We start from the raw sequence: 12,389 nt of genomic DNA on the forward strand, positions 1-12,389 counted from the left end.
GGTTCATTACACCACGCAGTACCCTAAGATGGTAGAATGTCTGTTGGGATCTTCAAAGACATGCTTACTGACTAAGCCAATGCTTTATCCTTGTCAGGCTGGTGGTGGATCCAGAGCCTATCCTCGAAAACTGGGCGTGAGCTGAGAATACACACTGGATGAGTCGCCGGTCTATTTCAATACACCACTCATTCACACTTAGGGGCAATTTAGTATAGGCAATAGACCTACTGGCATGTTTTTGTGTGGGGGGAAACCAGATAACCAAGCAGACAAGGTGAGAACAAGCAAAGTCCCCCACACGCAGTAACCTGAGCTCAGGATAGAACCGGGTACCCTGCGGCTGTGAGACGGCAATGCTACCTGCTTTTCCACTGTGCATGGCCTTTATGTCCCAACTGATGACAGAATTTAGCAACATGCAACTCCATCTGCAAATAGATAGAATGGTAAACTGTTTCAGATTCTTAAACACCTACTTTGAAGCATGGTGGCCAAGAAGTCCTCCTCTCCTTTGTGCTATTTAAAGTCCATGAAGTGCCTTACACCTCCACAAACCTTCAAGCTATTATTTTGCCAGAGGCACTGAGGGTGGGTTGAGATCAGGGCAGCAGCAGAAGTGAGAATATAATTGGCTGACAACTGGCTCTCATGGCCCTGGCCCACTATTAAGTGTGGATACAGGGCGATGGAGTGGTGAGACTCCTGGCGAGATGTCCTCATACCAGACCCAAGATGGTTTCCAGCAATATTGCGTCCAGGGCTGTTGTGCTTCACAAGGCTCATATATCCTTCCAGCAATCCATGAACACTGTGCTCAGTGACATCATCATCCATACCATAGATCTTGTCCACCTCTGGAAGCAGGGACTGGACTAATAACCAACCAAAGGAAGTATCACGCGTGGCTAGGAGAAACCCGTGCGATCTGTGGTATTCTGGAACCACAGGAATAATAGTGGAGTGTAAGAATGTTTCCTCAAACAACCACTAAAAACAAGGTACATGTATTTATTTATTCAGGTGGTCCCAAAGTTTCAAGAATATAGGAGGTGTCTCACCACTGGAAAGAAGAAATCCGAGATTAATTAATTCCTGACATCAGAACGATGGATTTCTCATTTTCAGTTTTTAGCAGTAAAGGTCATGCGTGGATTATGGATACCCAGACCCAATTTTTAGGCAGAGATTAAATACTTAGTGTGTAGTATGTGTTTGCTAATGTTTGCATTGCCAATCGTACCTCCCTTTTTTAGAGGGTTTTGTGAGTATAAATTGAAAACCAGTAAAACCAAGGTGTATTTTTTCCCCAATTACATCAATGACTGATTAATTGTAAACAGGTGAGAAAGTTGCCTACAGTTATCTTCACGCACAAATGCACAAGCAGGACAGAATGTCTGAGACAAACTGGAGCATTTAGGTTTTCTTTTGGCAGGAGTGGATGGTACAGGCCTTCTCCAGTTCTGTGAAGGAAAGCAAGAAAGAAAGAAAGAAAGAAGAGTGACGCTGACTGTTTGGGTCATCATAATACGGATAATCAGCTGTCATGTTGTTCCAGCTGTAGAATCTACTGTTAAATACACACCCCTACCTGTCTTACTGCTGGCACACTCGCGCAGGGAGTCTATCGTTCTTATATATTCTTTACCCAGGAATTCCTTGTAGTTTTTTCCTGGTGGAACTTCTTGGAGACATTTAGTAGAGTCCTTAAAGAGTAAATTTTGTTTGCCCTCAGACTTGAACATGTTAAACACGACCCAAGAGCTGGAATGACCGTACACGGCCTGAAATACAGAAAGAGGATGAAAATCCAAAAGTCTCAGTGAGCTTGATCTACAGTTACCTTCCCTGTTTAAATGCTCTTTTCAAGGAAATAAAAACGAATCTTAACACAGATTAACTGTGGATGTTTGTTTTTTTTTAATTCACCTGCTGCTCCTTGAGGACCGACACCACGTCGTCACGTTTCTCGGGATGAGTGACGACGGCGTGAGCTGGAACTTTGGCTAGATAACACTTCTCATATTCAGTGATTTCAGCAGAGCCACCGGGACAGATGAGCTTGAAGTCTGCTGATTTGAAAGCCTTAGCCCACTCTGGTCCGTTGCCTGGAGAGAGATGCGGGAGTTCTTCAGGAATATAAAGCTGAGTAAAAATGACACTTTAGAAAATTTTTGTAAGAGACATTAAATAAGAGAGGGCTGGTGAGGGAATGGCTGTTTATAGCTGCTATAACGTGAGTGACAACAGGAGCTCACTTGATTTGCGGTCATTCTGCAACATTAAATGCAACTATAAATGGGTAAAAATTATGACATCGGGGGGTTTTTTGGGCCAAGACTTTCTCCCTAATGTATTCTTGGTCAGTCTGTGCTTAACATCTAGTAACATCTTTTTCAAATTGCTGCTCATGTTGCATCACAGGGTGGCGTAACACACAGAGGAAAGTGCTATCCGCCGAACACGATTGGCTCATGGCTCATGATTGGCTAGTGTCACTGTGATTGGTCGGAGGAGAGAGAGAATGCCACTCCTCCCATCCAGACAGCACAGCCATGGATGGGGGCAGTGGTGGTTTAGCGGTTAAGGCTCTGGGTGACTGATCAGAAGGTCGGGGGTTCAGGCCCCGGCACTGCCAAGATGCCACTGTTGGGCCCTTGAGCAAGGACCTTAACCCTCTCTGCTCCAGGGGGCGCTGTATCATGGCTGACCCTGCGCTCTGACCCCAACTTCCCAACATGCTGGGGTATGCGAAGAAAAGAACTTCACTGTGCAAATGTATATATGATGAATAAAGACTCATTATGGTAGTGGCATCATCAGAATTTAAATTCTCAGGATGAACGCATTTCTGTTGCGCTACTCAGGAGTCCGCAGATTAAACACTGTCGTATAAGAGGGAACGAAACACTTCAGTGCTTATTGTTATAGGAAAATAAGCAACTTTGGGTTGGTAACAGTAACTACACTTCATCACACCACCCTGTTACTCAGAATTTTACTCTAACACACACACACACGCAGAGTTTTAAACAGATGTCACGTTTGGCTCGGACATGGCTCTTAAACATTAATATTTACTCAAGTTCCGACTCACCGTCTGTGTTTTCCGCTACAGTGCTGTGCTTAACAAAGGCCACGTCACCGGCACCTTCAGCCAAACACCTGCAGGACACCAACACTCAGATTCCATTTCAGCATTAACCTCACTGAAACAACCTTTTAGATCTAGAATAAGACATTTCTGCTTCTATAGGACTGCTGGAGAGTCATTAACCCATCGTTTAAGCTAATACGGATTGGTGTTTTGGGTCAGAAATCGAGTGTTACGCAGGTGATCGATCAGACAAGACGGCGGGGTCAGGTTCCAGCGGATATCCGGGACATTTACTTGTCCCATACAGGACCTGCTCTAAAATTTATAAAGACTTTATGACAGAATTACCACCGTCTAATGGTGACACAGATATTTATGGTGGTGATCGATTGCTTCACTACAACCATGGAAATGGCCATAAGGCCATAAGACAGAATGACCAAAACTGATGAGTCCCAAACCAGCGGACTGTAAAAGTTAATGTATGTTCCACCTCAGGCTTTCATCATCAGGCCAACTGGCAAGTTGAAAGATTAACTAAGGAAAGATGAGTTGTTTTACAGTCATATTGGAGGTGTTAGGAGGGGAATCGATTGAAGGTACATTCATGTGTCCCATCTGAAGAGTTTCACTGCAACAATCTTCCAGGCTAAATGGTTTGAGGCTAAATGGTTCCATGTACCTGGTCTTGATATAACAAGGAACTTAATTCCTGCTGAAAAATTGGATTCTTTTCTTTCTTTAAAAAAAAAGAGACTTTTTTCCGTTAATGCTATTCTCAGAGTGCTTTAGCGTGAGTCAGTTCGCTAGGTAGCCCTTCTGTCTTCAGATCACTTTAAACAATAAATGGTAGATGCAGCTCTGTTCGCAATCATTTTTATTCGGATTGATGTGACTCGTACCTGAAGGCTCCGGCGTAGCCATAATAGCGCTCTGCAGTGCTGGCTTTGCATTTGTCTAATTTCCCCCTGATACCTTCCGCACCCTTGCACAGTTTACACAGATTTGATTTCGGATCTGCTCCAGGTGCACAGCTTTCACTGAAGTACTTTGCTATAAAAGAATAAATGCAGTGAACAGAGATGAGCCTGTGAAGATTCAACATGCTGTGGAGCTTTTACATGACCACACTCTGAGTTGACTCACAGAAATTACACTCTTTGGTGTGATCATGGAGGAGACCCATGGGAATGTTCCAGCCTGCTGTACGTCCCAAACCAGTGTGACACGACTTCCTGCCTATCAGTGTTTCCCAGGTCACATCAGAGTCCTTGCGCACCACAGCCACAGCGTAATAGGACGAGGCATCTGCTGAAGGGAGCATGAAAGAACACAGATAGGATAACAGCTCATACAGAGTGTGGAGAGCATTCATGGAGCAGCAGGCCATGTATTCCTCATCTCTGTTTACCTGGCCAGAGTCTATTGGCCAAGTTGAGAGACTGAACCTGGAACTTGGCTGTTATCTTTGCAGTCATGTTAAGTGAAGCCCTTAAAGCACTTGCCTACTGGACTAACACCCTTTCAGTGAGTTCTCGGTTACCAGCCACCCCTTATCCCTGGCAGAGAGTAGGTTCCAGCAAGATCTAAACATTTGTACATCTGAAGAGAGCCATTTGGAGACAGAAATCCCACTCCAGAGAGACATTTGCTGTGAGAGTTCCTGTGCTCGCTCTAGTATCTGCTGGACTGGGAAGTGTACATGGTGGAGAAAGAGATCATGGATCTCTTACAGGAATGTGTTGGACCCCCTGATCATGTCCATTGTCACTCCTGAGATTTTCCAACCCCATGCCCTCATAATCTGGTAAATGTCTCTGCACCTCAGAAGATCAGCAACAAATACTCTGTCTCCCCTTGCCCCTAGCACCTAGTGGTTCCTGTCATTACTCCAGTTATATCCAGGTTTGTTGACCTTACTCTGAGACAGCAATTCACCTGTGGTGGCTCATCCACTGAGTCAGGTGATGTTCAAAAATGTTAATTCTCATAAAGTCCTCATTCACAACTCCATGCACTTTAAATTCCATTGAAATTTTAATGACATCTTTGACAGTTAAGTTTTTCTATTTGATGGACAGAAGCCAACGGTCCATTGAATGGTGCTTCTATCTAGATGTCGTTCTATCGTAAGGAAGCAAGTTTACTGCCCCACTTAGCTTCCATAGAGTTATTATTGTACATAGTATTCAAAAGCGGGAACTCTACCGAGCCCCAGTAAAGGGCCCATTGGGGCAGCCATCATGGTGCCCCATGCTCAGGGGAGGTACAAAGGACAGGATTAATTAAAAACAGGGTTAGCAAATTGGGTTCGTTTAAAAATACTCTGCAGAAGCCAAGATATGTTGTCAACTGCCTATTACTGGGTTACTCTAAATATTCACTATATATTAGCTTATCGCTTAAGTCAAGTGCGATACCTCTCAGCGCAGTTTTGTTTGAGGTCATTATTAATGTCCCGTTTCATTCACATCTATAGTATGGCGTAAAGCTGCTCCTGCACTTTACTGATGCCCTTGCTAACACAAAATGCATAACTATATTTATACAGCTAATCCAGGATATAGAGAATATGAATGAAAATGGCTTTCACCTACCAGACCCAAAATTGCACTTTGCTGTTGGGGGAGAAAAACAAAATTGGATCATTAGTTGCACTTGTATTACATGAACTAATGTATAGCTGGTTAGTAACTTCTAAAGCATGATAGATGCTTTATGAGTATTTTTTTGTAATTTGGTAGCATTTATGGTAGCAAAATTATTATTTTACAAACATGATTAATGTAGACATCAGACCAACATGATTTTTGCTCACATTCGTTGTTATACTCTTCCACCATGGCCACCACTAGACCACACTTCCCAGCAGAATACACCTGTCCGCCGTCAACTGCCATCGCATCAGCCTCTTTACGCTGCAGACGTGCCATTGTCAGTTTCACATGAGTGTGAGACAAATGAGATATGAGACTTGTTATCTGACATTACCATGATCTTGCTGATGCAGTTATCGACAGTGCTGCCATCCTGGCATTCGATCCTGATGTTTGTCTGATCATCCACACTCATGAAGGTCCACATGTCACATTTATTTTTCTCAGCATGACCCACGGTGCACCACGTAATCTCATGAGATTTGCTGCCCGTTCTGAAGCCTGTGGAGCAAATATTCCGATAAATCGGGTTGCCATTTAGGGTTAACGGCTTCCCGGCCAAACGTGGTATAAATCGACCCAGATTTATCATCTGCTCGTCCAAACTGTTAACGAATCGCACGCATCAACCGCAAAGTCAATTAAAAGTTACAGTACAGTATTTTTAATACAGACAGTTGTGCAGCGCCTGTGAGTGTTTGTGTGTTACCTTTTGTAAGAGCGTGGCTAATAGCTACATACTCTTCTCCCAGGTACAGGAAAGAGTCAGTGCTCTCTGGCAGCTTCAGCAGCCCTTTTGTCGAGTCTTTGAACATTAAGTTTTTCGCTGAGAAGCCCTCGGAAGTGAACAGACCTTTGTCCTGTGAAACAGACTTAGTATCAAATTCACATTTAGTTAATCGTCTAGTTACTTTAATTTATCCACGGTGAATTACAGAGCACACACAGCTAGCGCTTGCTTTCTAGAATTAACACTGATAATACTGTCCGTAAGACAGTGGCTTTTTTTCTTTTTAGATCATATGAAAAATAGATACTATGACGCAACAGTGTTTCCCTTTACACACTTTATACATTACACACGAAACAAACGAGAGCTTCAGTTCACGATAGTTACATGCTCATCGTCTACGGAATCCATCATCTAGAAACAAATCGATTAAGATTTGGAGATTAAGCTATAATCTATATTAAAAATGATTAAAATTGTTTAAAAGACAGTAAATTTTGAAAATAAGACACATTCAGACAGAAGTATATAATCCTATGACACCCAAATTATTTGCTTTAAGTATCCCTTAAAATCTTAATTAGGCTAATGTTAAGCATTTCGCCTTGTTGAAATATTTTATTTATTTATCATTTGTTTGTTTTTGTATGTTGTATTTGATTTTTTTTTCTCTTTAACATGACGATTCCAGATATTAGTGTACTATAAGTGTATGAATTGGCAGGTTTCCACAACATATATACATATATATAATATAAAACAGAGTATTTACGTCATTTATCCCATCACATACCTTGAGTTTATCAAGAACCTCAAAGATGCGCTTGGCCAGATCTTCGTCTTTGCGACTAACCACAGCATCGGCAGGAACTTGAGCCAGGTTGCAGGTTTTAAACTCGTCCACACTTTTCCGGGAGCCATTTTTGCACAGCAGCTCATAGTTGGCTTTATCAGCAGCTAAAAATACTCAAGGGTGAATATCATGATATTGCTCCTCATACAGAATCTGGTTCTAACTGCAGTAAAATGTGATCAAAGGTAAGCCTATTATGCTGTCATGAAATTTTCATATGACTTCTCGGCATCTTACTAAGCACTGTGAAATGGTTCACAAAGGCGACGTCTCCGGCTCCGTCCTTCAGGCACCTGCAGGAACGGAAAAGAAAGGGGTTACGTCTAGAATTTGTCACCGTCTAGGGAGTTTCAATTCAAGATAAATGACACATGTGGACAGCTGCCGCTGTTTATGCTAAAGTAGTTTGATTCCAGGCAACTTTGGTGTTTAACACTACGCTGGTTACTACACATGTACAAGAATATGGCCACGTGTCCCAGACGTCCTCCGTAACGCGATGAGAGTGGATATTAATATCATATCTTAGCAGGACCACAGACAAAGGTGAAAATGTGATGGAAGGCTAGTGAGGCAAAGGTGCTAAGATTTAAGGTAGCATTTACGATGTTGACCTCTTGCTGTGGCAATACAGGAGATCATCTAAAAAATGTGTTCTTCTTTTCAGGCACGCAGACCAAATGGGAATAAACGTCACGTGAAGGAAAAGACAATTCCCTGCATGGGAAGGGATATGGAATACACTTTTGCTCTTGCTAGCAGATGCTGTCAGTTTGTCTTAACTTTGTCTATTTTTGGGAAGATTTTTCTCTCGCAATTTGGTCAATTCCCACCCACACAACAGATATCCAACTTAGATATCTGCCTTCTTCTGCATATATGAGCATACACGTGCTTACAGTTGACGTGTCACTGTGATTGACAGGGGGGAGACAGAATGCCCCTCCAACCTAGAGAGCACGTCCAATTGTGCTACCTTGACTCCCAGCCACGGATTCCTGTGGCACTTATCTAGGTGAACTCTGTTGTGTGAATTCTCAAATCTTGGTCTAGTGAGCCAATCGACAACAAGAAGGCAATAAGAGCTAGCATCTCTACCTTTTCTCCAAGATCACATCCACCCGAACCTACGCGCAGGTTTATCGTTTACACGGTTAGCATGGAATTGTTGCACTGGGGTTTTTTGTGTTTGTTTTTTTCCTGCTGCCTGCGCGGATTATCGTGTTAGCAATGTTAGCACGTCTGATGATGTTCTTACTGGAAAGCTCCATCGTGACCATAATACGGCTCCTTGTGAGAGCGCGAGCAGTCGCCTTTACACAGTTCGCACAGTCTCAAGCTGTTGATTGCTCCAGGCACACAACTGGCTGGGAAGAATTCCTTCACCGCTGCAAAACAAACAGATGCACATCAGATGAAATAGGCACTTGGAATTCTGGGAAAATGAAAAAGCCTCTCACCCTCTTCCACAGGTTTGTCCTCGATGCCGGCCCATTTAATATGGCCCTTTTCGACGAGCGTGCCGATGGGGATGTTCCAGCCTGCAGTTTGCCCCAATCCAGTGTGACAGGTCTTCTTCCCACGAAGGTCATGGAAGCCAAAATTAGTGCCTTTTTTTGCTACGGCTACAGCGTAGTAGCACGTCTCTTCATCTGAAACAAGTTCAGCAATTTACATCAGCAGTTCATGTCCACTTTTTGAAAAAAAAGGCAACAGGATTTGGTGACATACTTAAAGACTACTGATAAAAAGTAAAGTGTGAAACGTTTTAACTGCCGCACAGGCCTTTATCACTCTTTAAATGTTAAAATTATTATAAAGAGACTACCTGTGCCGTAATGTTCTGCGATGATGGGGTGAAGGTTGTAGGGTGCGAGGCCGGCTGTGTAGATATCTCCTCCGTCCAGAGTGATGGCATCTGCTTCACCATTCTGATCAAACACATTCCCAGAATTGACTGAATTTGGGATTTACAGCATTGTTAGGAATGTATGTATTATCTCCGGTTCTGTTTCATCCCTCCTATCCGCCTGAGCTCAGGTGACCGTGTGATGTTTCTGTGCATGTTGTTGTCCCTGTATCTGCGTGGGTTTCCTCAGACCCAGTAGGTGGATTAGTTAAGATTAATTACCCAGAAGTGTGAATGAATGAATGAATGAATGTGTGAGTGTGTGAGTGTGTTGTGGTGCCCTGTAATGAACTGGCATCTCATCCAGGGTGTATTCCTGACTGACGCCCAGTGTTCCCGGGATAGGCTCCGGATCCATTGTGACCCTGATCAGGATAAAGCGGTTACTGAAAGTGAGGAAACGATTTAAGTATGCACATAATTTACCTGGATGGCTTTGATGCATTCCATCGAGCCCTCGAGCTTCACACAACTTAACAAATCGGATTTTGAGGCGAGCTGTCTGCATTTTTGAGCTTCCTGCTCTGACTTTAGGCACCATCTGATTCTCGGATCCATTGGCGCAGCCTTCGCCAAAGCTGAAACAACAAGAAATTACTTGCATTGGGGAAAACAAGTATAATAATGAGCTTGGCATCTAGATTTTAGACGAAATAGTAAATGATCAATTTTGTAGTATATTGTAGGCCATGTGTGAAATTCTAATCTAATCTAATACTAATCAGGGCCTGAAAGAATGTCAGATTTACGTGGATTTTCGGTTGTAGTAGTGGTCTGAGCTGTACGTGTGTACACACAGTCGGTATTACACAATGCCAGAACGGAAAGTTCAGAGTGAATCATCAGTAATGAGGATAATGCAGTAGGAGCAGATGGCTATATCGTTGGTTATAATATAGTGGAATTAGCAGAGTCTCGTTTCGCAACAAATTACAAATGAACACTTCATCAAAAATAATACAGACCTCAAACTAATTTAGAGTCAACCACAGAGTTTATAATCAGTCTGGCGTTTAAAAAAAAAAAGCTGTACAATATTTACTGCATTACCGACGCATCCTAGGACGACACCGATGACCGAGAGCTTCATGCTGGACTCCTGGATGCAGCAGACAGAGCTAGGGTGTTAGTGTGGATTCAATGGGAGACTAGAGCTCAGGGGGCTGAGGATAACAGCAAAGGTGTGGGCTCAATCCTAAATGACTTAAAATTCACTATATAAGTACACTGCATAGGGTATAAAATAGGGGGCTTCTACACCTTTTTGTAGTGCACTATGTGTCCAATGGGAAGCTGTTTTTGTTTTGTGGAAATTCCAGTTTCAAAGTCCATTTCCCCCTCTGTAAACATATCACATATTTACACACACACACACACACACACACACACACACACACACACACACACATATATATATATATATATATATATAATTTCATAGTTTAAATAATAACCATGAAAGACAGTTCTTATGAGGATTTTGAAGATTTTGTAAGTTTTCAGAATTATTTACATATGACTATATTACGATACCAGTGTCAGCTAATAAACTACACCATAAGTGCACTACGAAAAGCATCAATTGAACTTCTACAGCATATGTAGTGCCCTAAAGTTCCTATAAATAAATAGGGAGCTGTTTGGGATTGAGCCAGAATCATCACCGTTTCACCATCGACCCCTTCCTAGGACTAGACAATATGTAATGATAAAATGTTTCACTTTTCAGAGATAACACAGGTATCAGTAGAATTTTTTTATATAACAATTACAACCTCTGATTGGAAGAAGTGTGTCGTCCATTAATATTGGCACCCTTGGCAAATATGAGCTGTGAAGGCTGTGAGAAATTGTCTTAATTCTTGAACCTTTTGATCTTTTGTTAAAATAATTCACAGAAATACTCTGCCCTCATGGATATCAAACAATTACAAACACAACACAGGTTTATCCCAAAACAAATATCTTTGTTGAATATAGGTGTGCAACAATTATTGGCACCCTTTTAGTCAGTACTTTGCGCTACCTCGCTTTGCCGAGATAACAGCTCTGAGTCTCCTATAATACCTGGATGAGGTTGGAGAATACATGGCGAGGGATCTGAGAGCGTTCCTCCATACAGAACCTCTCCAGATCCTTCACATTTCGAGGTCCACGCTGGTGGACTCTCCTCTTCAGTTCACCACACAGGTTTTCTATGGGGTTCAGGTCAAGGGACTGGGATGGCCAGGGCAGGACCGTGATTTTGTGGTCAGTAAACCATTTCTGTGTTGATTTTGATGTATGTTTTGGTGGCTAATAAGACAAAAACATGACAAGCTGCGTGTTTTTGTCTTATTAACTTCAATTTACTGATAAAAATGATTAATAATAATCATGATCCTCAACTTTTCTGCATTAAAAGGCAGCTCAGTAAAGTGCTTTACAAAGGAAAATAAATAAATAAATCAACAAAACGCAGAAGTTTAAGGGAAAATGCCTCATGAAAAATCAATAAATATAATTTATATAAAAAATATAATGTTTAAAAAAAAAATTGTTTTAAAGACAAATGCTTGTGTACGGATGGATTCTACTGAACATGAGTCATCTGAAAAATAAAAATAAAAAACAAAGACAAAACAAATCCGTCTTTCGGCTCATGCACCAGAGGCACCGCTCCAGTTTAGTGTCCATGTGGACATCACTGAGGAGAATCATTATCACTACAGATGTACTCAGAGAAAAGAAGCTGCTGGAAGCAGGAACTGAACTTATGGATGAAGAAATTCATGCGCAAGTGATTTTTATGGTGATAAATAACAAACTCAGACTTTGAATGGGCTGCAAACTCGTTCTAGAATATTTGAATATTTAAATATCTATGCCAGAGCTGGCAAGGTAGCTAACATATGCCTGCCATTGTGTTACATTATGAGAAAAATAATATACTTATATACTTAGTGTCACGAAATCCACGTAATGAAGGTTAGGACGGATGCAAATGCAGATAAGAGTTTATTTAGAGAGAGACGGGCAGACAGATCTGAATCATGAGACAATAGCGTGGTCAAAATAACAGGCAAAGGGTCAGGCGATCTGTGAACAGGCATAGACTAGGCAAGGCGAGAATCATCAACGAGGAACAAGAAGCAAGACCA

General features: G+C 42.0%; 1 protein-coding gene across 2 annotated transcripts; it reads right to left on the reverse strand.

Annotated features, from left to right (window-relative positions):
- Positions 1-997: 997 nt before the first annotated feature.
- Positions 998-10,459, reverse strand: LOC108280310 (serotransferrin-2). 2 transcript variants are annotated; one of them, XM_017495175.3, is made up of 17 exons: positions 10,300-10,459; positions 9,676-9,827; positions 9,169-9,271; positions 8,801-8,992; positions 8,599-8,728; positions 7,578-7,633; positions 7,281-7,444; positions 6,467-6,617; positions 6,092-6,258; positions 5,919-6,018; positions 5,698-5,718; positions 4,247-4,408; positions 4,003-4,153; positions 3,101-3,168; positions 1,933-2,111; positions 1,595-1,787; positions 998-1,466 (listed from the first exon to the last, which is right to left on the reverse strand). In XM_017495175.3, the coding sequence occupies exons 1-17, from the start codon at positions 10,337-10,339 to the stop codon at positions 1,420-1,422; spliced, it is 2,076 nt and encodes a 691-aa protein (XP_017350664.1). In that variant the 5' UTR covers positions 10,340-10,459; the 3' UTR covers positions 998-1,419. The 2 variants fall into 2 exon arrangements, with proteins under 2 accessions (XP_017350664.1, XP_017350663.1); XM_017495174.3 differs by having other exon boundaries at positions 4,247-4,411.
- Positions 10,460-12,389: the final 1,930 nt, after the last annotated feature.

The sequence above is a fragment of the Ictalurus punctatus genome, chromosome 20, assembly GCF_001660625.3.
Source record: "Ictalurus punctatus breed USDA103 chromosome 20, Coco_2.0, whole genome shotgun sequence".
Lineage (NCBI taxonomy): Eukaryota > Metazoa > Chordata > Actinopteri > Siluriformes > Ictaluridae > Ictalurus > Ictalurus punctatus.